At 30.2% G+C, this 27,977-nt stretch overlaps 5 protein-coding genes across 7 annotated transcripts; all 5 read right to left on the bottom strand.

Annotated features, from left to right (window-relative positions):
• Window positions 1-26: 26 nt before the first annotated feature.
• On the bottom strand, window positions 27-1,767 carry LOC108761789 (mantle protein). Its single transcript, XM_018508510.1, has 3 exons — window positions 1,685-1,767; window positions 720-1,004; window positions 27-329 (listed from the first exon to the last, which is right to left on the bottom strand). The coding sequence occupies exons 1-3, from the start codon at window positions 1,694-1,696 to the stop codon at window positions 174-176; spliced, it is 453 nt and encodes a 150-aa protein (XP_018364012.1). The 5' UTR covers window positions 1,697-1,767; the 3' UTR covers window positions 27-173.
• Window positions 1,768-5,224: 3,457 nt separating this feature from the next.
• LOC108761805 (proline-rich protein 4) lies at window positions 5,225-6,625 on the bottom strand. Its single transcript, XM_018508533.1, has 4 exons — window positions 6,549-6,625; window positions 6,070-6,193; window positions 5,736-5,905; window positions 5,225-5,475 (listed from the first exon to the last, which is right to left on the bottom strand). The coding sequence occupies exons 1-4, from the start codon at window positions 6,558-6,560 to the stop codon at window positions 5,332-5,334; spliced, it is 450 nt and encodes a 149-aa protein (XP_018364035.1). The 5' UTR covers window positions 6,561-6,625; the 3' UTR covers window positions 5,225-5,331.
• A 5,445-nt stretch (window positions 6,626-12,070) lies between these two features.
• LOC108761803 (uncharacterized) lies at window positions 12,071-13,885 on the bottom strand. Its single transcript, XM_018508532.1, has 5 exons — window positions 13,837-13,885; window positions 13,501-13,624; window positions 13,178-13,291; window positions 12,441-12,550; window positions 12,071-12,340 (listed from the first exon to the last, which is right to left on the bottom strand). Exons 1-5 carry the CDS (start codon window positions 13,846-13,848, stop codon window positions 12,155-12,157), a joined length of 546 nt encoding a protein of 181 aa, XP_018364034.1. The 5' UTR covers window positions 13,849-13,885; the 3' UTR covers window positions 12,071-12,154.
• A 2,190-nt stretch (window positions 13,886-16,075) lies between these two features.
• Window positions 16,076-18,189, bottom strand: LOC108761802 (pupal cuticle protein 20). 2 transcript variants are annotated; one of them, XM_018508531.1, is made up of 3 exons: window positions 18,123-18,189; window positions 17,359-17,812; window positions 16,076-16,965 (listed from the first exon to the last, which is right to left on the bottom strand). In XM_018508531.1, the coding sequence occupies exons 1-3, from the start codon at window positions 18,132-18,134 to the stop codon at window positions 16,670-16,672; spliced, it is 762 nt and encodes a 253-aa protein (XP_018364033.1). In that variant the 5' UTR covers window positions 18,135-18,189; the 3' UTR covers window positions 16,076-16,669. The 2 variants fall into 2 exon arrangements, with proteins under 2 accessions (XP_018364033.1, XP_018364032.1); XM_018508530.1 differs by lacking the exon at window positions 18,123-18,189 and having other exon boundaries at window positions 17,359-17,827.
• Window positions 18,190-21,729: 3,540 nt separating this feature from the next.
• On the bottom strand, window positions 21,730-24,734 carry LOC108761773 (zinc finger protein 512B). 2 transcript variants are annotated; one of them, XM_018508491.1, is made up of 4 exons: window positions 24,677-24,734; window positions 23,800-23,870; window positions 23,450-23,685; window positions 21,730-22,325 (listed from the first exon to the last, which is right to left on the bottom strand). In XM_018508491.1, the coding sequence occupies exons 1-4, from the start codon at window positions 24,692-24,694 to the stop codon at window positions 22,003-22,005; spliced, it is 648 nt and encodes a 215-aa protein (XP_018363993.1). In that variant the 5' UTR covers window positions 24,695-24,734; the 3' UTR covers window positions 21,730-22,002. The 2 variants fall into 2 exon arrangements, with proteins under 2 accessions (XP_018363993.1, XP_018363994.1); XM_018508492.1 differs by lacking the exon at window positions 24,677-24,734 and adding an exon at window positions 24,244-24,354.
• Window positions 24,735-27,977: the final 3,243 nt, after the last annotated feature.

The following is a 27,977-nucleotide window of genomic DNA, read 5'->3' as shown; positions in this document are numbered from 1 at the left end:
AAGAAACAATTTATTTATCAGTTTGTTCAACAGTTTATTTAACAAATATAAATGTTACATTTATAACAATAAACTATGTACATACATCACAACGCTTATGACTTAATATTGCTCGTGTAACGCTTGTCGCTATTTTTGGCATAAAGATACTGAAGAGAATCGCCCAAAATGAATCAATGCTTCTTCCAGTGTCCTGAACCATGTCCTGAACTTTTATGATGAAAAACGTGCTTGTACACTGGCACGTGAACTGGATACGGTTTAGGTATTGGCACTGGAAAGTGCTTCTCCACTGTCACTGGGTACGGCTTCTCGACGACATATGGTACCTGCAACGCAATACGTTTATAGATATTCACAAAGTTTATAATAAAGGATATTTTATTTTATTTTAGGAACATATATAAAATATTTTATAATTATTTTTTTTTATCTCTTTTAATATCACGATACTTTATATAGATCATCAATATTTTAAATTTCAAAAACACAATTAATTTAAATAATATAAACAGTATAACATTTTTATAATATTTAAATAATATAATATTTTCTATATAATCTTGTTTCTTATTATCTGTGTAAGAAAATAATAATATACTTATAATATCACAAAGTAAAAATTATGTTATACTAGGTGTGTATCTAACGTTTTCCTTTACAGACGATTTATTACAGTTTTATATAACCTTTTAAAAATATTTATTTACAATACAAACCTTCTTCTCGACGACATATGGTTCCGGTTTCTCTATAGGTATCTCAATGTGTTTAATAACTTCCACAGGTACTGGATGCGGAACTGCGACTTCGACCTGATAGGGTTGAGGTATCGGAATTTTAATTTGCTGAGGGACTGGAACGGCAACCGGGTGCGGAATTGGGATCGCGTATTTCTTGTAGATAGGAATCTCCACTGGCTTAGAAGTTTCGTGATATGTAGTGCTACCGTGATCCTCATCGTGGTAAGAAGCCCACACTGCGGCCACCATCGTGGCAAGTACCTACAAGTGTAAGTGAGTCATTAAAATCACCGAGTTCCGAAGTAGAATGTCATCAACATCGTTGTTTGTAACCGCTTTCTAGTCGCGATACCCACGATAGTAAACTCTTCTTCTAAACAGTTTCACGAGATAATTGTATCTAGTTGAACGCGCAGATCACTCGTTTTTCTAATCGCCTTACCAAACCATATTCGGAATGGTGTCACGCAGAATGTAGTAATTTCGTAAGAAATAACTAATTGCAACCTTGTCTCGTTTATCGACTGAATTACTCTTCGTGAGAAAAGTAAGATTTGTTTTTCTGCTTTCCCTTTATACAATAAATTAATGATTACTTAACATTTACGAAAAAAATAAATTAAAATTAAATATTTAACTATCATTTTCAAGAAATAATAGTATAATATACAAAAAATTTATCCACAAGAACGTATTTGGATAAAAGAAATTAGCTTTTTTTAATTAATAAAAAAATTTATTTAAAACATAATTTTAATATAAATTAATAATTAAACATTTGTTAGTAATTATATTCTAAACTAATATCGTCTGTTAATAATTGCAAGTATAAATAATTTAATTATATGTATAACAAATAATCCTCCTCTAGAAATATAATGTAAGAACACGTAATACTAAATGCACAGTACAATATTCAATGTGATGACGAAAGTACTCACAAAAAGTCTCATGATTTGCGAAATCACGCGCCGAAGACACCGTCGAGACAATTGATTCTGCGAGACTTGTCCGTGGAAACGCGCAATAGATTCTACGATGCTTTCAAAGTCATGGCCAACTCTTTATATACCAGCACTACTTTCTCCCTTCTCTTCATTACGTTGATTGTAACAATTCGCTATATTCAAGTGCACTCTTGCACGTGCAAATGCCAGCTGCACGAATATAAAGATAAATACCGAGAGTGTAATCCCGGCCAACTTCTTCACGTTCACCAAAGTTGAAATGCATGAAGTAAATTACTAAAACTTTACATTATAGGTAATTTTGCGATAGGATTTCTGGGTAGATAATAAGCTATCTGTTCGCATATTAATTATCTTTTTGTACTTAAGACCATTATACACGCATATGCACGTGTTACAACATTGGTAGAATGTAAAGAATATCACAAAGTAATACTTTCTCACCATTATTAATTAACACCTTAATTAATAATGGCTTGTCTCTAATCTGAATATCATAACGAAACGATTTGATGAACGGGAGTCTTTAATAGCTATCGTCAATTAAAGTCATTATATATATTGTTGGTTTTAATATATAAAGTAAGATGGTATAACGAACACATTTGTAGCAAATCTTTTTCAGTAAAATTGAAATTGATCTTTTTGTCAATCAATAGTATTATATAATTTTTGATAAAATATATCTATTGATTTAGAAATAATATTTAAGTATAACTTTTGTTTTTTTTTTATTTTCTGTAAATAAGTATTGTATGTAATATAACTTTTTATTATGCAGAATTTCGAGATAAGATAAAGATTATCCATTTGAATCATTAACAAATTAGATAACTTGTAATAATGTTAGTAATTTGTCGCATCATTTACACTAAGTACGTTACACTAATTACGTGATATAATTTTAATTTGCACATATATATGTAAAAAATATTATAAAACTGTACTAGTTTTAATATTCTTTATTATTAAATTCACTATTTTATTAATAAAATCTTTACATAATATTATTTAAAACTTTACAGTAAAATTGAAGAAAAGACTATTTTCTTCGAATGAAAAGACTAATGCTAACGAAACTTAAAGATGTAATAAAGAGAGAGTGATCATTATTGACATTGACAAAAAGTTATACGATCATTGCGTATAAAACTTTTCATCTGTTTACTGACTGTTATATTGTAGCTTCTAGAATCGGGAATCATCATAAACTAGTCAGGGCTAATGACTTTAGCAAACATCAGGGGTCTTTGTTATTTTCAGTGCTTCAATGCTATTTTCACTGCTGAGAAAATAAAAGGGGGCAGATATAAATGCATTGTGATAATGACAATCTGCACACTTTATCATTTTTACTGTCGCTTCCGTTGCTTTTAACAAGTTATTCTTCCAGATAAATCAGATGATAAAGTAATTCTCACAATCAGACTTAAGGAGAGAGTCTCTCCGGTGCAGTTACATGCAATTGTTTTTCAGTTGCGCTATCCTTTCATGTTCGCAATTGCGTGTATCAACTCGTGAGACGAAGATCAACGTAAATGTGGTAATGTGGTAATGTCATGGTTTAATATGCTTGTTCAACAATCTGTGAATAAACATGATTGCATGATTGCAATTCACCAAAATGCAGATGTTCATGCAACCAACAGAATGCTGTGGGAGCACATCCTATTATTTCACTGAATAGATTATTTACACACTGGCACACCTAATTTTCTTCTTTAAAAATTTAAAACTCAATTTTAATTATGCAGTTTTGATCTAGTAAAATTAGTCCATATACAACAATGTATATTTGAGAGCTAATTAGAAAACTAAAAACTGAAAGATTAAATTATGTTTATTTTTAATAACATCTGTCATTAATATATAAGATAAATTTGATAAAGTAACTAAAAATTTAAAGAGTTTGCTGAAATATCTATTATAAAAATTTAAATAGATGCAAATCTAAAAATAATTTTGTTGGACCATCAAAATAATTATGTAAGAAACTCGAGCATGATAAGCAATGCTGCAAAAAGTTGACATTCTAACAACTAGTTCGAGCATCTTACATATATTGTTTTCATAGTTCAACAAAATTATCTTTAAATTTGTATCTAACTAAATTTTTAGATACTTCAGCAAAACTATTCTTATCATGTAATTAATTTTTTCAAAGCATTTTAACGTTACAAAGTATGTTACTCTAATTAACAAAGTAATTTTTTAAACAAGAAAAAAACATTTAGTATTTTTGTGACAGTACACTGAAAAAAAATATAGTCAATTTTAATAAATATTTAATTGAATATATGCCAACTAAATATTTATTAAATATAAAGATATATTTATTTGATACAAGAAATGTTAATTTGATTTAACAATTATTTTTTTTACTAAGCAAATATTTATTTACTGTAAGTAAATATTTAGTTGGCAGTATTGAACTAAATATTTATTAAAATTAACTATATTTTTTTCTCACTGTAAGAATATATAATATCGCGAGTGATAAAACGGCTACAAGCATCATGGCCGCATCAATTCGACGCAGATAATTGATGCAGAGGTAACGATTTATGAAAGGCATCAACGCCGAGGGTGTGGTCGCGCGACAGTGAGAGGGGATTAAGATTTGAATCGTGTGCGATGCTATCGCCGAGCGGAACAGTGAAAGTGCATCTCAAGTAAAAGTGGTTTCGCACGTCGATGTAAGAACGCGCGCCACGCTCATTACGGTGAATCGAGACCGCGCGCGAGCCTCCCTCACGGTTGCCGCAGCCAGATTCTTTCTAGGCGATCCTAATCAAGCATTCGGTGAGGAAACGAAACAGTAGATTACATATTTTTACAAATTACATTTTGTAGATTACACTTATTTTACACGGAAATTTATTGTATCACCGCGAATAAAGCAACTATTTTTATTAAGTATTCAATATTAAATAGCAATTATAATTAATTTATTATTGAAATCATAAATAATAAAGCAATAATGTAATTAAAAATAAATAGTAACTGATTTAAAAATAAATTAGACTTTAAAAATCAAATTCAAGTTTCATGCTTGGAATGAAATACTTTTTACTTTGTTCCTTTTTTTTAATACAGTACGGAAAACATATAATTATTGTGCGTGAAACAGATTTAAATCATGTTGTTTAATGTTTAGTCGAAAGTTAATGTTTAAATTAACAAGTAATAAAACACTTCAGATTGACAACATTTATTAACAAATATTAAAAAATTAATACGTATTTTATATTAATAAAAACTTAACAATATGTAATAAGTAACAAATCATGTAAAAAAACATGTAACATTTTATAGAAAGAATTGCCAGGTTAAAAAATCCTGACAACGATAAATTCTATAACATAACATATAGAAAAAATACAAATATATGTTATAGAATTTAACATTTCTTTCTGATTTTAGTCAGAAATAAATATAAATATCGAGAGAAGATCTACATACAGTTATTGTTAACAAATTCAAATAAAAAAGTTCTCAAGATATCACAAAAAATTTGCATTAATACAATCGTTGAACTGGCTGAAATCGAGAGGATTTTTCCGTACAATGGATTTCTTGATGGAACACGATAATAAGATTATACGTAATATCCGTGAATTCTATTTCCATCCTTTACCCTTGGAAGACGTATAATGGACCACGTGTTTGTAGATCGGGATATGAACAGGATATGGTTTCGCCACTGGCACAGGGAATTTCTTCTCCACGTAAACGGGATATGGCTTTTCCACAACATAAGGAACCTGTGAAAAAATACAGTGAATATAATATACGTGCTTCATGATACAATCAATTTGGGACTTTTTAATAATTGTGAAGAATAAAATAAATATATTAAAATAGAGAGAGAGAGAGAGAGAGAGAGAGAGAAGGTGGGAATAGGAAATGTTTATTAGATTAAAATTATTTTAATATCTCGTTTACTCCAATTTCGTACTGATTATAAGTTGGGAAATAAATGAAATATAGCTTAAAAATATCAGAAATCGAGAATTATACTTACATGTTTTTCGACAACATATGGCTCTGGTTTTTCAATGGGTATCTCGACGTGTTTAATGACTTCCACTGGGTATGGGTGAGGGATTTCGATTGGTACTTTATATGGTTGAGGCACTGGTATTTTAATTTCTTTAGGCACTTCAACAGGTACAGGATGCGGAATAGGTATAGCTGAAATAAAGAGCAATTATGCATTTGCATTTACAATATTATGCATACTTTCTTCACAAATTTTTTAACAACATCTATTCTTTGCCTTAAGAATAATCAATTGCATTGTGATGATCCGATAAAATTAAAACATTTAAATTAATATTATTGAAAAATAAACTTACCAAATTTCTTAATAATTGGAATTTCCACAGTTTTTGTTTTCTCTTCATATGTTGAACCACCATGATCCTCCTCTAAATGGCTAGCCAATATCATGTTGCCAAACAAAGCGAGATACAAGAAAATCTGCAATTTTATATAATTTATATTTTGCTTTATAATATTTGTTAATTTTTAATATTAACACAATGATGTTATAATTTAAACACACAAGACACTAATTATTACTATTATAAGACTTTCAATAAAAATTTGGAAAGTGTTACAAATTGTGTTATTTTAGTAACTATTTTATTTTTAAGAATAATTGTAATCATACTATGTATACTATTGCTATAATAAGCATAATATTTTTGCACAATATATAAGCAGAGTTCTCTATTCTTATAATAAACTGCCACTTCTTTTATTGTATCAATTAGCACTGTTTAACACATTAAACACACAATTATTGCACGATATGCAAGTGAATGAATCTTACAATTATATTCATGTTGATTGCTTTTATGGGGCTAGTAATGCGAACACGAGAAATCAAGCATTGAATGACTATGTCCTCCAAAGACCGACTTTATATACGACTTCGATTCCACCACCTTTCACTAAAATCCTGATAGAGTTCCAATGGCCCAGGATATATCACGTTGCATTTCGCATCGTGCAAGAATATTTATCGAAAGGACTTTATCCTATTGATAAGATAACTATAAAAAGATTGTCATGCGTACTCGCGTGAGAAACCGTCTTCTTTCTTTGGAGATGTATCGGTCCATTGCGATGCAACATGCGTCTTGCACATAAATTACTCTATGATTATGCATGTGTATTACAAAACGTTGAGAATAGAGAAAGTGTATATAGATGATAAGCAATTCATGACTTGGTTGCGCCACTTTACAAAAACTACTTTTTATAGAAATTAAAAAACGAGCTTACAGCCAATTAATTATGAATTATTTTCATTTGTATTAATTTTCTTATGATAAGGATAAGATATTAACTCATTGAAGATAATTTACAATTTAAACCAGAATTTAAGGTGAAATTTAATTTTATCTTAAATTCTCATTTAAATTGCATTGTTTATTTGGAGTCCTAAAAGCACTAAATAGCAATGATTTTAATACAATACTTAAAATAAATAATTACCGTCTTTCAATATTAAATTGATGAATATTAAATTGGCCAGTATTAAATTTCTGTAAAGGCTATCGAAAATTTAACATTAACCTTTAGATTAAGATACATTGTGCGTGTGTGTTGATACAAAATTATAGAAATAAACTGTTAAAAATTTTTAATCTATTTTTTCTTTTTTGTGCATCTTTTTAAAAAAATTCTAACGTAAATCGGTATTTTTTATCACAGTTTAATTATAAGTTTTAAGTGTCCTGCAATATTAATGTTTGTTTTATATAACGTAATGTATTTAAGAAATAATCACAATATTCTAATTTCATTGTTCGATAATGTATAGAATAAGCTATTATTTGGGATGTAATCATTCAATTAAATTAAAGTAAGCATTACATAATTACCATGGGTTTAAGTCAATAGTTCAAGAGAATACAGCAGACAGCAGACAGATGTGTAAACGTTAAGATATTCCGTGGGAGGACAATTATCTTTAAGCAAATGTAAATGAGCATGTTATTGTTATTATACATTTAGCGGAAGTGAAGGTACCATGCATGTACAATCTCCGAGACTTTCCGACATCCCTGTGGGGTGTATTAAATTATGTTAAATGACTAAGTTGGCTATGAATGGGTCTAAATTTATGACCAAACAACGAAACGTTTCGGTTGTTACTCTATATAATTACTAATTTTCTTGAGACAAATGACTAGAATGACTAACCAGAAATATTTTTTACCGCGATGATTTGGCTTGATAAATACAAGAAAGGAGTGCCCAATGGATAAATGAATTTGATTTCCATTCACTTACATAAATGCAAACCTTCCGGGAGTCATGCAGCAAGGTAGTTCCCTCTGTATGTTGTTCTTAGATTCAACTAGGAAGTGAACGCAAAGCATACTCCTGCTAGAAGAGACGTTTCCAGACGATACATTTTTTGATACATCAGAATGAAAGTACGAAACACAACGCCCCGTGAAAGGGTTCCGGCCGGAACACCGATCGAAAGACATTCAACATTCGACTGTGAAAGGCGATGTGAAATAATCTTTAAAAATGGATTAATACTCGAAGATATTCGATAGTCAATAACTGATATCCGACAAAATAAAAAATTATGATATACAATAAGGAGTTTGTTGCATCTGCAATATTAATAGCAAAAACAGTTTTCGAAAAATTCGGATTGAATAAATTTACAACCTTATGCAAGTAAATGCATATCTTATCTTATTTTTAAAATCTTATCTTCAATCCCCTAAAACAAATATAAACATTAATGCCAGTGAGGAAGAGGGGACAAATTAAAAAAATATTTTTACATTTAAAAATATATTTAAATAACATTGTTTAAAAAACATATTGAAACAATATTAAGTGAAATAGACCGAAAAATGTTCAACACAAATAAACCTTCAGTCAATGCTTAGAGTTTAATAATGTTTTTTATGTAATATTTTATAATTTCCGGTTCAAGCAAATTGCGTACCGTTTATTTGTTGGACTTGAAACACAGTCTAGACTAAAACTGGAGTATAAATACATTATAAATTATAAATTGACAAGCAATTTAATATTACTGATAACTAAGAATACATTTTCATTACTATCTATACTATTATGCAATTATTTATCAATAGTATATAATTATTTATCAACGTTTTGCAATGATTTACCATATATTTTTATCCTTACTTATTAAATACATCAAGGTGTGCAATATCTTGCAAAAAGAAACGATTAATGGAAAAATAATGATTAAAACAACTATCAAAAACATTTATTAACGAATCATGAGCAATATTGTAATGTTTTAGTTTTTACACAGTCATGAAATTCTACTTTCCGGTTAATTATTCACGTGGCAGGTTCATCATATACGAAAGGAAATGTGTTCTTAATGCGTAGAGAAACTTCGTGACTTTGAAACGAAGACCATCTCAATTAATGTCCACGATAGAATGATATCGCTAATTCGCTCTCATGGAAAATTGGACGAACTTACGGTCGCTGAAACTCACGATATGTCACTCACAGGAGTTTAGGTCCGCGCTCTAATTCGATCTCAATTAATCATCGGTATGTACTAATGTCACAACAAACGACTGACCTACAACCTCTGACATTGGAGAAAGTATGAATTCGGTCGTGCTTCGTAAACATGACAGAAATTACGTCGTTGAAGTCAATTAATCTTCATGTATATCTTTTTTTATTGTATCAAATAATGTAACCTGAAGTCTTTTTGTATCTATTACTATACGTAATAAATATTAATGTAATATTAATCTATTAGTTCAAAATTTACGACTCAGAATAAGGTGAGAAATAATAGAAATATATACATATATATAAAATATATAACTCTGTGAAAAAAGATTGTTTAATAAACATTTAATTTTAAAAAATTGAGATAAGGATACGATAGAAAAATTTAATTGAACAAATTAAAAACTCCTTTTGAATAGAGAGGTAATGCACCAGAAGATTTCTCATAATGTTAGAGGAAGGAAGAGAGAGAGAGAGAGAGAGAGAGAGAGAGAGAAGGTAAGGGAGAGGGAAAAAGGGAAAGAGAGCATTACCACGGATTCATAATTCTTCTTCAACACATTTAAATAACGAGCATAATCAAGGAATCCGCCGGAAACGTGGAAAAAGGAAGCTAGCAAAGGAAGTTCGCAACGGGAAGGAAAAAAGACTTACAGCGAAAGTAAAGTTCAAAGTCGATTTGCTCCGCCGACAATCACCACGATCGTGCTGTGCCGCAAAAAGAGGAACCGCCCGTTGGTGATTGTATATTAAAACGCTCCTTCCTGATTCATACTAGCCTCAGGTTACCTACTCATACGGACATAATGCGTGTATCTACAAATGTACCCAATCGATTGGCTTTCCCATAATTGAAGGGAACCGATTTCTTCCCGCATCATAGAGCAATCGTGTACAATTATAATGTTACAAGCTGCTTATAGTTTACTTTAAAAATAATACACGTACGAAGTTGTATTACATTGTATCTATTATAAGGTCACAAAAGTTCAAGTGGAATGAAGTAATCTAGAATCTGCTCCTTTCTGCTCATGTAGCTTCTTTTGCTTCTTGGAATTCTCATATCATTGAGATACGAACATTAAGATGGTTTAACGGATATTACGACTTAATCAGAGATGATGGTACGGAAATGTGTGGAATGGTAAGGTTTACGCGACCGCAATCATTTCAAGTATTACCCAGCGTCAAAGCGCCTCGGTATGACGTTTTTTGTTACGTGTCGCGAGAGATCGCTCTTCCTCCTTTTACAACGATCAAGACCACTACCATGGTCGGAGAAAGACTAAATCTACAAGACTTCCCTTTCGCTGCTACTTTAAATCACTGTTGTGCGTTCTCCATCGTTGTTTTGTATCCTTTGGCATGTACAGGAAGAAGGCATTTGTTGTTACATAATTTTTAAAATTTTAAATTCACTTCGACTTTATGTTTGCCGTCTATCTCTGCTTTGTGTTGGGGTGTTTTGTAATTAAAATATTTTCTATAATATATACCGCATGCCGGAGTCTTTTCACTTTCAGCTACCTTAAAGGAATGAAAGATGGAATTTGCACTTCACTTTCGCCATGTTGGTTTTGCCCACTCGAGGTGCTCTGTTATTTCCGCCTCGCTTTTGCAAAAACAAAATTGCATGAAAATATTTATCGTATAAATTTAAATAAAATTATTGAGAAAATGCAAGGAGAAACAGAAAGTGCGAGGAGAAATATAAAGAAAAATATGAAATGTAATATAACATGCAAAATGATATTTTTTTTGACGATTTTATTAAGTCTTTGCATGTAGTGAACATTATGAGTATCTGCGAGACATTAAAATCCAATCAATTCTTAACTAACTTGACTAAATTACTTTACATTAACTACTTTACTTGGACTTCATATTTCAGACTAGACAGATTATTTTTATGAGCATACTCTTTTATGTGGTTTACGATCATATAAGTTACTTCAGAATCGCTTGAATGAAAAACGTCTTCGACAAGATATATAGGCAGTTGTGGAAAAAGAAATAAATCGCGAATTTCCGTTCTCGCACCATTTCATTTTCACATAGATGGAATCAATCACGCAACTTTTCCGGATCATGCGCGTTTAGTGATCATGTAGACTTAACGTTTAGCGAGAATTATTCGAACGGTGAACTTTTTGTGTCGCTTATTATAAATTAACTAATCGCAACTGTGTTCGTTAGCATGCAACAAACTATTTGGCAAATTAATATGTTTTTATAACATGATTTTATACTTAGGTGTAAGCACCTTTCTCATAATACTTGGAAAATTCACAAATGGCTATATACGGTCGTGAAAATAAGAAGCACGATGTTCTCGGAGTGTCACGCCGCTAATATCTTGTTTGAATTTATCACGAGATTTCGAATAGCGGGTCTCGAATCACCATGGTGTTATTATTTAAATGATATCCCGCAGTTTTCTGCTCGTCAATTTAACCCTTCATAAAACAACTACATTTATTGAAAAAAGGTATAATTTATGTTGCCTTTAGCAGATTTAATATTCGACAAGCACTATAATAGAGCACATTGAATAACTAAGTACCTTTTATATGAATGTTTTTGTTTGTTAAATGTAATTATCAAATTTAAATCTTGTCTTTTTCAATTATTGTGAGAAAAAATGTCCATAATATAATATTATTATACAAAAATTTGCATATATAAAATATTTTCTAATAAAATCTTACAATAAATAATAACTACAGTTCTGAGGTAATAAAATAAAACAAAATTTTTAATCTATTAATGCAAATATTTTAATAAATAATTGCACCGTGTTACAGTATTGCAAAATATTAGTCTTCTCGTATTGTGTATATATTTTCTATTAAATACATAGAATGAATCAATAACGAGGAGAGATCGTCAAGCAAGGATTCAATGCTTGACTTTATGCACGATGGTCTTGTAGATCGGAATCTTGATCGGAATCGGCTTTTCGACCGGTATGGGCACGTGTTTTACCACGTGAAATGGTACCGGCTTTTCAATTTTCACCGGAATTATTTTCTCGACAGGCGTCGGTATCTTCTTCTCGACAGTTTTAATTACCTGCTTTTCCACCTAAAAAAAAAAAAAAAACAAAAGGCTGCTTTCAGCAAAGGGAGTGATAAAGGAAGTGCAGATTTTACTGCAAAAATAAAGGTAATTTTCGCGTAGTTACCTGGAATGGTACAGGCTTCGGAACTACCAGAGGAACAGGATAAGGCTGCGGGACCGTTTCCACCACCGGATGCGGTATATTGATCGGAATTTTCTGAACCGTCGGTATCCCTATTTCACCGCGAATATGATGCGACATAAAAATGAAATAAGTTACTTAAAAACCTTTATTAATAACAAATAATTTCAAAGTAATGATAAATAGTACAAAGCATTATACAATAATAAACAAACAATTATATAATATATATTTAATATATGATATAATGTTATAAAATTATTATTATATAATATATATATATTAATAAATTTAAATTTATTACCAATCAATTAAAATTACTCTTTAGTTTTAGTCTTAATAGAATTAATCTATCAGCTTATCATATCTGAACATTTTAAACGTGCAAATATACTTTTATCTAATATGGTAATATTCCAATAATCATTATTATACAAATATAAGATTAAAAAGGTTAAAGTAGCGAGCAGATATCAAATTAATAAAATGTGTATACATTTAATAAATTTTAATCAGCGAAAAGCTTCGGCTCAGCAAAGCTCTCATAAAGCAAAACATTATTTAATTAATTTGATCTGTTTATATACCCATTTATTTTGATCTTTTCAACCTTAATATATTCAAGCTTATATTTGCATTTTAATATAAGTCATTATTATTATTATGCTTAATATTTTACATTAATAAAGTCCATGTATTTTCTTATTATAGCATATTACCGATATGCTTAACCTTGGGAATGACATTGATTCCGTGATGACCGCTGGTGGCCGAGTGCCAATCACTAATTTTTATTGGTGAATGACCTCCCAATAAATCTAAGGAATGACTTTCTAAAATTCAAAACAATTTGTCAGCATTTATTTATCAAATTGATACAACAAGACACTTACGTGATAAGCTGCATGACATATAATTATAATTATCACAATAAATCGATCCCTGGCTACGCTGTTATCGTTTATACAACTTTTATACATTAGAAAATACATTTCAGAGATAATCGTGGAATTAATAGGCAATTAAAAATTTGTGTTCAAACCTGTTCCTCCCAAGCCATAATGGTCTAAAGAAATTTCTCCCAGCGTAAGTCCACCACCGTCATCATGATTTCCAAAGTTCCAATCGGAACTGTAGGAGCATGTGATAACTCCCAACAGCACAATCTTAAACATGAAACCGAATTTATGAAAAACATGATTTATCTTTGTTACTGCCAGGCTTTAAATTAAAAAGAAATTAATCGTTGCACAGGTCGCAAAAAACGTGTTTCACTTAGGTCCAAATAGTTGAAGATATAATAATTGTTAAACACGAGATTGTGTGTCTATATATTTTATTACATTTCATTACATAACCAAGATGGTACTTTACGTACAATTTTTTTCATTTTTTAATTAAGGTATCTCTATCGTCAATGAATAGATAGTCTACTCTCGGGACACATTCTTTTGTCGTCACTTTATATATCGCCTACGAAAAGAAACAACCCCACTATTCTTTGAAATAGCCCCACCGCAAATGCTATAAATCGCTCGATTGGGGAACTGATCATTTGCGGTCACTGTTACGCGGAAATGTTGCATAACATCTAATACTTGCGACTCCGTTCATAATTATTACTTTATCTTCTCATTAACTCGTATTTTTTAATTTATAAATTTAATTCTATTTTGTCTTAACCTTGAATACTATATGTGTTTTGTATAAACTTTTTTAATAAAAAATACTTTTTCTTTAATTAATTTTAAACTAGATTAATCCAAAAAAACTTTCTTTAAAAAATTAAAAATATATTTTCCGGGGCTTCGGAAAATGTTATATTATTATATAAAGACAATAATTAAGAATAAAATACGACGCAACGGTTTTCAAACGTTAAAATACCGTAAATAATGTAATATTGAAATATCGAGGAAGTACAATCTTTCAGCAGTACTTTCATATTTTTTTAAGAATTCTTTTATTCCACAAACTCGTGAATATTTATTTGTGAGTGTCTTCTTGGCGTTTTCTCGGTTATTTTTTATTGTTGAAAACAGGAATTGACAGACTCATCTTGTTAGATACAATGATGCTGTCGATGTCATGGATGATTTGTTGCATGCGACCACGGTGATCCCGTACATTGCGGGCAAATCAATCTGTCTAACGTCCACTTTCCACAGAATTCCTGTGCTTTTATCGAAAATCGAAGTGAAAGCCTGTCATGAGCACTTCTCGCGCTCTATGCAACCTGAGGAATACATACGGACTGTAATCGATGCTTGTTTGACTACTATTACCATTACTGACGCAAATTTGCTACGGATTACCTTCATTAAAAAATAACTACTATTTACAGTGAAAAATTATTTCGCATTACTCACAAGTTAAAGAAATTTAAATCGTATGATATAACTTTAAAAAATAATTAAAGTCGAAATTTTACTCCTACTTTAAACCAATTAGTTTTAGGACGTATATAGACTCTAAAGATTTATAATTAGAACGTATGTAGACTCTAGAGATTTATAATATAGATTCTAATCTAATATATGAATTGAACTCCTACGTTAAACCTGTAAATGACATTTACCGGAAAATTTCCTATTTTCAGGTTCAAAAGAAGTTTTCTAAATAGAAGCTGTAGATTAAGTAATATTAAAAGACGTCCTATTTAATTGTTTAAGTATCAAAATAGGTTTATGAGGTTTAATTAAGATTGAAAGAGATTGAAAGTAGGACTATAATTTTGACTCTCGGGTTAATGAATATGTGATTATAATTTAAAGAATAAATAATAAGTTAATGTATTAAAGAATTTAAAAAGTAATATAAAAATAACATGGATGCAATAATTAAAAATTAAAACATAATTTTTATAATTCGAACGTGTACTTATCAAAAAGGGACAATAAATAGATATTGAACGATTAGATCAGAACTAATTAAAATGCGCATTTAAACTGTTTATGCTGTTATACGTAATAAATATTGCTAGATTTCGAACTCACTCGGGTCGTTTATCATTATCGCAAGCAGTAGGAACGACAGTCTGTAATTATATTTATAATTTAGCTCGTTATCTTAATTTTCTATCTCAGTACTTTCTGACGTACATGCAGAGATAGTAAAAACCATCTCGACAACAGACTTTCACTTAATAAGAACAACGAGAGTATTTAGTTTTGTAAGCATTTTATTCAAAAACGTAACAGAACAACAAAACGTTAAAAAAGTGGCTTAACAACGCGCTAGTTGCGCTTACGATTACAATTACGCGTATATACAAAAAAAAAAATAAAGCAAAGTCGAAGAGCGCTCGACCAAGCGAACATGGGTTGTTTTTCGTAAACTTTCTCCTTATTGACGGCATGTAGTGCTATGAGGATTAGGATAGATAAACGTGCGTCAATTAAGTTCAAGTTAATCGGTCCTTACAGTTTCTTTCGCAGAGTTACTAGCGTTTAAAGTTAAATAAATTTCAAATAAACGGCTAGTAGCTAATGCAGCTGAATTAACTCTGAGCAATCCAAGCACTTATAGTAAATTATTTAACTATACATATAGTTATTTTTTAGAGATACATAGTACGCATCCTCTCGGTTCTTCATCACACTCAAATTAGTATTATCAATTTAAATGTTTCAGCGTGCTTTAATCGATAGGTGCGGTCCACTTAGCGTCCTACAAATGCAAATGCCTTGAAGCTTCCTTTTGATTGGCCAATCAGAAGGAAAAATTTTATTAATTACCTAATCAAAGAATTAACTGAGTACGAGAACCACCAATTACGATCAAAGTTAGATGTTAGACTAATATATATGTATTTTAGATAAATTTATCCCAGAATCAAAAAATGCTTCAAAACATTTACAGCATCAAGTGGACCGTAGCCTCTAAAATTCACTCGATTAAAAGATGTGGATCGCTAAGAGTTATTTCTAGGATGAGATTTACTTAACACTACAAATGCTTCGAAGTATTTGATTAACCAATCAAAAAAAATTTTACTAACCGATCGAAAAATGCTTCGAAACTTTTATAGCATCAGGTAGACTATAATTTTAGGCTGTGTTCTAAAATTCATTATCAGCGCTATAAAAATCTATAGTTTACGTTACGTGCGAAATAGATTTTCAGCACTGGCAAATTTTAGAACATAGCCCTAGGCTATGTGTACCACGTTCTTCCCTATCCATAGAAATCCTTTATGCCGTAGGCACACTTTAATGCTTCTTGTGATGGTAAATAGTCTTGTAAATGGGAATCTTGATAGGATACGGCTTCACGACTGGAACGGGGATGTGTTTCTCGATTGTGATGGGAACTGGCTTCTCGATGGGTATCGGTATGTGCTTCTCCACGGGGTAAGGCACTTTCTTCTCTACCGGGACCGCCACCGTCTTCACGACTTGTATGGGAATATGCTTCGGTACGGGGACGTGAACGGGATAAGGTTGCGGAATGCCAACTGCTACTGGATGCGGCACGTGTATCGGCACTGATTTCGGGACCGGTACACCTGAAAAAAAATGATTCAACAGAGATAAGAATGGATCTTTAGACTATAAAGAATAAAGCGAGCGTAAAGAGTACTTGAAATTTTTTAACATATTGAAATTTATGCTAATGAAAAAAATAAATATCGCGAGTTTTTGTGGATACATAAAAGACGATGACTAATTAAAAATTACTATTGTTTTTTGTCACATACATATAGTCTCAAAAATAGTAACAAATTATTAACTTTTGACTGCTGACATAAATAACCAATAGTAACAATAATAATTATGGTCTCCAAACTGATTCTCCATAATTATTAGCAAAGGAACGACTTTTTTATAAAATTGTAATTTCTGATTCTATAACTTTCAAGTACAACTCGCAGTTCGGAGAAGATGTAACAGTACGTTACCAATGTGTTTGTAAACTGGTATAGCAACGGGCTTTGTCACTTCAACATGCTCAGAAACGGGAACACTGTGAACATAATTATGTCCGCTGTCCAGTGAGATTCCATGACCACCATCTCCACCAGTGTGACCACCGTCGAATCCACCGCCAGAAGAGAAATCCTGATGACCACTCTCGAGACTACCACCGGATTCTAGATGCCCGCCAGCAGAACTAGCTTCGAAACCACTACCCCCATGGCCACCCCCGATATCACCACCCCCATAACCACCTCCATAGCCACCTCCATAGCCACCTCCGTAGTCACTTCCGCCGCCGGAAGTACCGGAGATTTCCTGATCAGATCGATCGATCCCATAGTTGCCGCTAAATAACTGCAACATGTAGTGCCTTCCATCTTGGCCGAATATGGTTATCGGCGTAGCCGCGGCCAAGGACACCAAAGAAAGCAGCACCTGTAAAAGGGACATTAAAAAAATGGATTGTGATGATAATTCGCAAAAATCCGTCAACATGTAATAATATATATAAATATAAAAAACTTTTATCCTTTTTCCAATTAATTTATTCTACACAATATAAATTAAATATACTGATATAATATTATATGTAGTGTGACAAAATTAAGTCAAAAGACAAATTAATTAAACGTACGATAAAATTGACACGATCTTGTCAGAGAATGTCCAACAGATTTATGCTCTAATTTCGATTCAGCATTTTAAATTACGTTATCTGGAAATCAGCAATTTACACAGTACTTACGATTCCGCTCATGCTCCCACGTGTTTCTATTAGTGCGCTTCAAGTTGCAAGTAGCGCAAGTCTCTAGAACGACTGATACATCTTCGTCCATTTCCCGTCTTAATATACCGTGAGGCCTTTCACTGTAGATGATGTGATTTCGTCTCGCTTCGCACTGCGGCGAATTATACCCACCCGGTGTTTCGCTGTAGTCTACTCGGCGTGCACGTGAAAATAATTGACCGTGTCCTCGCGGCCTTCACATTGACAACGAATCGGACATTTCCTATTCTGTTGTACAGGTGAGCGTCTATGAATACGGATTTCCACGTTCACCTGGGTTTACTGTCTACCACACCATCGTTAAATCAACGTCTGATATGGAAAAGTTCGTTAAATTTACACGTCATTCGTCACAAGATCGTCTGTCACGGTTCATTTCATAATCATCTTAATTTCACGTTTTAAACCGATCGTTTTTAATATCGCTTCTTATCACGTTGTTAAGTATGAAAATAATGTCTTCCGCTATTGCCGGAACAGACATCTATTCTAATTGTCTAAGTACATACTTAATTTTCCCGTTATATATGATTACTACACTTCCTATTGATTACTATTTGACAAACAGCTATGATTACGTGTTAGTATTATAATTAAATTGTATTTTACATTTAATAAAATAAATAATAAGACAAAAATTTAAAAATGTTTTGTTAAAAAGCTACGTAAAATTTTTCATTTATGTATTCATTTATTATATTTCTATATATAAAATATTTTTATAATTAAAAGATATTAAAGTATAAGTTATTTATATTTAATATAACGATAACAAATTAATGTAATTTACGCCTATTTTATTCATCCTTTCACCTTTGTAGTCTCATTATTTCTAACAAAATTGATAACCATCTTATGTGACAAATAGCAATATAATTGCAAAACTCGAAAAGTAATTTTAGTGCACGCGTATAAACTTTAACTATATGTGAAGAGAGCATAACGAATGTGTGGATGATGTACCCAGCTACTCTGTAAACTAATTTTTTAATATTATAATAATTAGCAAGATATAACGTAGCTCCTAAGTGAGTGTACCGTCCCTGATTTATGGAATTTTCCTTTAAACTTTCAAAAGTCTGGCGAGATTCGATCTCGGTAGAATCTTTTTTTAAAAAAAGAAACAAAACTTAATTTTTGTAAATGATGAAATAGAACAAGTGAGAATTTTTATATTAGTTTGCCAAAATGCTTATTATAAAAAATAATCATGCATGATTTTCAATACGAAATGATGATTAAATCATCTATGCATGCTTTAATTTACATATAGATATTATAGCCAGAAGCAATCAAAAACAATTAACTACCAGGTGAATGCATATCTCTTGTAAATCATTAGAAAGAATTGGATATAAAAGGCAATCATACACAGAAGCAAAATTAATAATAGCATAAAATGTATACTTTCCTACTTTCCTACAGCTTCCTTGAGGTCGGAAGAGGAATAAAATTACTAGTTTACTGAACTGTGACCACTTTCAATGAATCCAAAATGAATTGTAGTTTATAAAATATTAAATCAAACGAATAGTAAATAGTTCAAAGGTACAATAAGGATATATATAAGTACATATATTATAAAGATTTCAGAGAAATGACCTGCAATTACAATCACTAAAGTTTTAATCATTAACTTTTATAATTTATTACGATCTCGAATGATAACATGTTCGTGGGAATTATACGGAAATGAAAGGAAGTGAAGGTCCACTGTGACTTAAAGTACACTATGTACAAAGCTGTTATATATGTTTATATATGTAGCATATCATATACATTATATAGGATCTTGTAAACTTATCATCCCTTTTATAGTTTTTATGTTTACATATACGAGTATATATATAAGTTATAGTTGAATATAAAGAGTGCATAAAAACATGTGCATAACGATCACACATTTGATATCTACATACATTAAAAAATAATTGTATTTATTGTTCTTAATTATCTGTATCCTTCTTTTTTAATTTTTTAACAAAAATATATGTTAATTATAAGGTTCTTTAATAATCAAAGATATAAAAAATATTCATTTAGTATATTATTAATAATTTGCGTAATACAGTAGCTTTCATAATTAATTGTTTTATGATTTATTAAAAGATTTGTATAAAAAGAAAATTTTCAATGTGAGACTTAAATACTTATGATTTAAATTTTGTGTACAAAAAAATTATTTTTACATTTTTAAATATGTTTTATTACTCAAAATAAATTGTGTTATTAAATTAATTATTAAATTATTGTATAATCTGACAATAATAATTGTAATTAGTTAATAAGAACATAGACGAAGATGAACAATTAATTAATTGAACAATTAATTGTTTTTTTTTAAATTAATCTAAATTTATCAATATAGAAAATGTTTGAAGTTTATTATTTTGGACAGAAATTATAAATTTTATAATAATCTGCGCCAATTTGAGATTTAATTTAAATTATTCTCTATATAAATTATTCTCTCAAAAAATACTTATAGAAGGTGGTATTATGGCCAGTGTAAATATAATAGCCCCTCTTAATATTTTCGCTATTAAGTAGCGAATTCTAGTGATTACTTATGGAATTATCTGTTCAGTAGCTCGCCGTTACACCATAACGCTAATATACCAATAATCAATAACCAGCACTTATTATAATTTGTTACTTTCAAGTATTTCGAAACATTTCTGAGGTACATTTTAGCATTTAATTACACCTACTTCCTCATTTTTCTTAAACTTTAGCGTATTATCGCACAAATATATATATTTTTGAGTGTGTTGTTTGCTATTTAATATTTATTATTTGACTGTATACGTTTTGAGTTATGCAAATATAAACAATAGCATGGCATTTTGCTAATGTGGCCCTCTAAGGATATTGATTACTCACGTCCTCTTTTTTGAGATTTACATCTCAAAATGACTATTTTCATAATCGATTGTAGCTCTACTGTTAATCTATACTTTGTATTACGTATACTGTTTTTACACTGAGATTTTTAGTACTGAGCAGTTTATATGCAGAAGTTGTGTGAATGTATATATGTTTATTTGCATACATTTTAAAATGTTTTACTTTTTTGTCAATTTTGTAACCAAGTATTGTTTTTTAAACAAAACTAATTTTTTATGAAAGGCCACATTACCACCCATATTTTTCTTCATGATTATGCAATGTCGCCACATTTTCATTAATAGTGTCCTAAATAATAAATATTTCGTAACTTTAAATCCAGAATCGATTCAACAACTATTTAACGAATGTAATTGTCAAGTTTTAAACTTAAATATTAATTATTAACAAAGTTATGTGTAAAATGTAACTGAAGTGCTATAATACCACCTTCTTCTCTATTATAAAAGAAAAAAAATATCAAAGTGCAAATAATTGAATTGCAGAATCATTACGTATATATTATTGTTTGATTATCTAGAATAATAAATTTAAAATATATGTTTGATAAATTAATAATTTTATAAATTTTTATTACCAACATTTTGTTACATTTCTTAACAGAATCTTACACATATAATAAAAAAAATGTATTTATTAAGTATAATTATTATTTGGCAATAATGAACAACGCTTGTTAACAAGTGTAAATACAATTGTGCTACGGTGCTACTAAAAAACAGGCAAGGAGAGAGAGAGAGAAGCGAATATTGCTTTCTCATCATTAACAAGTACAACAATCTTGTCAACAAGACTTGTAACTCAAGAAAAATGAGTTTACTTTCGCTATCTAATGTCATTCGTCTGCGAGAAAATATTCCACGAATCAACAGTCATTCGTGTCATCCGTTGAAATTTCGTTTAATTATAACTAATTATAGCTCAACTTTCTTCAATAATACCATTTGCGACCGCGTTTCTTTGTTTTTCTTCGGTGGAAGATGTGCTTATAAATCGGTATATGAATCGGATATAGCTTTTCCACAGGAACGGGTACATGTTTCTCGATAGTTATTGGCACCGGCTTTTCCACGGGCACCGGTATGATTTTCTCCACCGGATATGGAACCTTCTTCTCAACTGGAATTGCGATGGTTTTTACAATCGGCACAGGAATATGCTTGATGACCGGCACGTGAACAGGATAGGGTTGAGCAACACCTACTGCCATAGGATGAGGAATAGGTATCGATACGTGCTGTGGCACTGGAATTCCTGTAATATCAAGAAATGTGATAATTTAAGTACTTTGTGTTTTCTTTTCTCTTAAGTGTAATCAAAGCATCAAAATTATTTTAAATCGATAATTTTTAATTTGTTAGCTTTATATTATGCTGAGAATTTTGAATAACTTTACTGGAAATTAAGGTCTATATAGCTATTAAGAAAATATAAAATGTTTATATAACAATCTTAGTCGGTAACAATATGAATAATAGAAAAAAATAAACAGATAATGCTATTTTCTACAAAATTAGTAATAATCGAAATTAGTAATAATAAAATTAGTTAATTAAAAGTGAAATTAACATTTCAATATATTTGCCATTACAGAATAATATTGGTCAAATATAATTTATGTTTGTAATATAATATATATCATCTAAATTAATATCTCATAATAATAAAAAAATTATAATATTGTACTATCTAATATGTTTATTATCAAAAACAGTACGAAAAAGAAAATTCGTTTAAGAATTAATTTTGGAAAAAGATTTTCGCAAAGTTGTTTAATTAAGAAAATAGAAAGTACCATGTAAAGAATGAAACTTAATATGATCGTAGTTTCATAACGTGCTTTAGTATTCAAAAGTGGAAATTGAAGTTTTCGCAAATCCGCGCATGTGGATCAAACAAGAATTTTTCCATGAATATTATTTCGATCAATCGGATAAGAAAAACTTCTTCGTATTACTTTCGTATGGATACTACTTTCACTAATTATGTAAAAGTCAGAATTAATGTATTTGGCAAATACGTTTTTCTATTTTTTTAAATGAAAGTTATTCTTTATATAAATTTCTTGCTATCATTAATATATCAATAACATTTCTTTCATTTTAAATTAAAAGTTACGATTATATTCAACATGATGTGAACAAATGTTTTATTTATCATATTGATATTATCAAATAATATTATAAACTGTATAATAATGTTTTTTTGTATTCCTTGTTACTATAATATTATATAAATAATTATTACTATATTATATAATAATATTATATAAATAATTATTACTTTAAGGTAAATTTTAAATTATTGTTTTCTACAATTTCGTATAATCCGCTGTTACTTTATTTTTTAATTTCTGATTATACTTTGCAAAACCTTACCGATATTTTTTATAACTGGTACTGGCACTGGTTTTGTAATTTCCACGTGCTCGTTGATCGGCACAGCTTGAACGATTGTATGTTGAATGTTGCTGTCTTTAAATCCTTGATCCATATCTAAATGAAAACCGCCACCATTTTCGAAGGAAGAATATGATCCATGAGAAGGAATATTCTGATGAATGTTTACGTTATGGTCGTTGGAGACATAATTCGTGATGTCGAAATCAGATAGTCTGTCAAAATTAGAACAGAAATTAGGAATTGCAACACAATGATTTGATATTAACATATGTACTACATTAGAAGTAATAAATACGATTATTAAATCTCGTTTCATTCCTACTTACCCATGCCATCCAGCATCGTCCACTGATAAGTTAGCAAACGTTGTTTTAATTAATAAACATAGAGTAATTATCTGGAATAATAAAATGAATAATTCTTCGTTTAATCGTGATTTCAATTTTTAATATAACATTTTTTTGCAAATTATTATTTTTTTTATAGAAAATATATAAAGAATATACATATAAAGGTAATGTATTGCAAAAATATGTATTTATTAACAATATTATTTATCTGTAAAAAATATAAAACAATTGCTTGTTTTTTTATAAGATCATAATAAAATATCTACAGTAAGAGTCAAGAACATAAATTTGTATGCAAAATCTTTTTATGACTAATTTTACTAATAGGTTCATTAACAAATAATTTAAATATAAAAAAATAAGAAAATTATATGTAATTGAAATATTAAATTTTGATCAATCGAAATTTAAATGTATCACCTCTCTCTTCCCTACCATTACGTCGAAATTCAATTATTTAGGTCGATATGAATATGTGAGCAGAATAGCAGTAGTTTCTTATACAAGAAACATCTTATTCGCGAGCGGACACTTAAAAAAAAGTTTATCAAAGTGCCTTTTCTTCCCTCTGAGGAAAGTGCTGCTGGCGACGCGTCGAATTCGATACCATCACTCTTACGCCACATAAGAATATCCGGAATCTATGAGAACGCTACCGTACTATGTATCGCACACAGAAAGTATGGAAATATATCGACAATCACTTTCCATCGCTATTGTTCGCCGTAAAACCGGAACTCGTTCGCGAACTGAGTCGAGCAAGGAACCGAACGCCGTGAATCTCCGCTTCCGCAATTTCCACGCGACTCCCGTCACAGTCCTCAAAAATCCCCATCTGTCTTTTTCTACTTACTGAGGGTAGATGGAGCATTTTTCAGAATACGTGGCGAGCGCACAACGAATGGGATACTGCGGATTTGTTCCGATGGACCATTCGTTTTTATACATGACGCTTTCTCATTCTCCCTACTCGATGGATAGCTGATAGTCTGTCGTGGAAACTGGACACGTGCATATACGCACCTACATCCGATTAGCAAGTTAAAAACAAGTCTAGTTCAAGCCTACTAGTTTGAGATTACTAGATCGAAACTGACTGCAAGTCTAGTCAACCGAGGTAGAACGTGTTTTCGATGCGATCGTGACATTGCAAGACATTATACCAGCGATCCTCAATCGGGGTGCCTCATTTATGGATGGCATACGATATTTGCTCTTAATGCAGAAAAATAATAAATATTACATAGATGACACCACGAAGAGGTAGAAATATTAGTATGCAAATCAGGTTCATCGTTTGCAAAGAAACGATTAATACGATAATAGTATTAAAAAATTATACTATGCTATTAATATTTATTATTAATATCAATTTATATGGAAAAATGGTACTGAAGTATATACAAAAATTAGTCAAGAAAGTAATTATGTTGGACCATCTAAACAATTATATTAGACGCTTAAATTTAATTATATAGAAACAAAACTTGTATTGCATTTATATTCATATTTGAGCATCCTACATTTAGAAGTGAAAACATAGTAATAAAAAAAGATTATAAAGATGACAATTATATAAATTTTATATTAATGTACATAGTTAAAAATAAATTTTTTTTACAGTTATAGCAATTATAAAATAATTTTTTTAATTATATATATTAGTTTATTGAACAATATACATTAATTGAACTATGTACATTAATCTAAATTAATTGTATGAAACTTATACAGTTGCCATTATGTTTTTCTCTGAGTGTACATAATTATTTTGATGATCCAACATAATTAAATAAACAAAAGAAATAAAATTAATTAATTAAACAAGTTTCCAGATTTACATTTAGCCGAATTTTTAAATACTTCAGCAAAATCGTTTTTTCTGTCTATATTATGAAAGAATTATATATATATTAAAACCTGCTTAGAAAGTCATAAATTTAAAATTATCAAATCTCTATCCGAAGTAATAAACAAACTATAATAAAATGTAAACTAATCAGGATTGTATCATAACAAATTGTAAGTTTTTATAAAACTGTTACGATTAACATGCATGAAGTAATTTGATCAATCATTATCAACACAGTTGCTTGCATGGTGATCGAAAGGTGATTAGATTTTTCTATGAATTGCTCATTCAATCGCGAATTCTTACCGATTTCCTGACCCAAAAAAATAGAATGTGTTGAATTACAGATACGGAGAGTAAATGATGATAACATTAGCATTGAACACCCTTATAATCGTCATCTTACACATACTCTTAAACATATGAAAGTGATATCCTTTCCGTTAAAACGTGTTCTTATTTTGCAACTTGTTTATCGCTATGGCAGTGAAATGGAAATATCTAATCAAATATCAGTGCACATTCAATATGTATTTAAAGCTTCATATTTCGCAATATAAGCGAAGGAGAAATTATTCCCATCGGCACAGAAGTGACTACGAAACTAGTATATATTTTGTAATGTATGTTATTGCAGTTTATTACTGTCAAACTTTGATTCACGAGATAGCACTGTCAACATTCTGATTAGAGTGAATAACATTATAATATGCGTTTGGTCAACCGAGATATCCAACGCATATCAAAATTTAATACTTCAGATACTTTCTTCAGTAAAAACGATTTGTCACTGCATATATTTATTATGGTAATTTATTGTATTATTTATATATCTAAAAAATCTAAGAGATAATTATAATTGCAGACAAGGTTAAGTTTATTGGAGTAATCTCGCCTTAAAGGGAGAAATATAATAGTATATTTCAACGTAAAATTATTATCATTATAAAGTCGAGGAAAGTGCAAAGTGAATTATACGGCTTTTAAGTATACAAAATGTAACGCTTTGTCATTTGATTAGAGACATTAATAACTGTACGGTCAGGGGTATCACCTAATCGTACATTAATGTGTGATAAAAAATCGGATTACACTTAGATTCCAGTGAGAGTAGCTAACGTGCGCACATAAGAAAAGAAAGCAAATAAAACTGGGTGAAGGAGAAGATCACGGAAAAAAACGACAGAAAAAGACTCGATCAAAAAGAGCATTATTCAGTTCGGTGTGAAAGGTGGATCTCTCGATCTTGTTTTAACGACAGTATTTGAAAATTGCGTTTACCGTGGCACTAGCGCGGCGTTACAGAACGGATGATTGACCACGTTTAGCGAAAATCGGGCTGCTGTGTTCATTGATGCCTAAAAGTCACATGGCCTTCCAATTCGCAGCATTACTTTTAACGTATGAATGCTCACTCGAAGTAAATAAGCGAAATCTGTAGCACTTTCCATGTCATTTAAATATAAATTTTAATTTTACGTAAAATTATGTGTCCGTTGAGATATCACTTCATTTAATGCAATTTATATTTAAAGAATAAAACCATTGCGTGTTGGACACCGGTATTTCTGCATCGCCAGCCATGCAAAGTCTCGCATGAAACGAGTTTACTATGTACTAAATTTATCGCGTTCATACATTCAACTATCAGCAATGTCTTGTTAGTAATGTACATGATTCATGATGTTGGTGATTATAAATATCTAAATGTGCGTAGAGTATAACATTAATTTAGATTTTATATAACTATTAATTTCCTGCACTGAAAAAAATTTCTGGTTGAAAATGGACGAATCAGAAATTTCTGGTTAAATTTATTAGAATTCTAGTTGAGATAACCGGAATTCTGGTTGATACTATATTTCTAGTAAAATCTACTAGAATTCTTATTTTTACCAGAATAATTATATTAATCAGAATTCTAGTTATCTCAACTAGAATTCGAATAGACGTAACCAGAAAATTCTGATTCGTCCATTTTCCACCAGAGTTACTGTTTAATCCGACCAGACTATTTTTCTCAGTGTACCTTTTCAAATAAAAAAAATGTTGATTCACTAAATATTAATGCATATCTTTTAACATTTAATAGATACCTAATTCCTCAAACAGAAAATTTAATATATACAATAAGAGTAAAAAGTATTCGTACAAGAAAATTTTTTATAAAAAAAGTCTTATATCTTACTGTAAATACAATGAGAGATTTTATAATTACATGTAAATTATATATATCCTTTCTAAATATTTTTTAACTTTTAATTTTGAACATATATAATCCGACAGTATTAATTTCTAATTT

This window comes from Trachymyrmex cornetzi, unplaced genomic scaffold (genome assembly GCF_001594075.2).
Source record: "Trachymyrmex cornetzi isolate Tcor2-1 unplaced genomic scaffold, Tcor1.1 scaffold262, whole genome shotgun sequence".
Lineage (NCBI taxonomy): Eukaryota > Metazoa > Arthropoda > Insecta > Hymenoptera > Formicidae > Trachymyrmex > Trachymyrmex cornetzi.
This window is presented reverse-complemented; position numbering and strand designations above follow the sequence as displayed.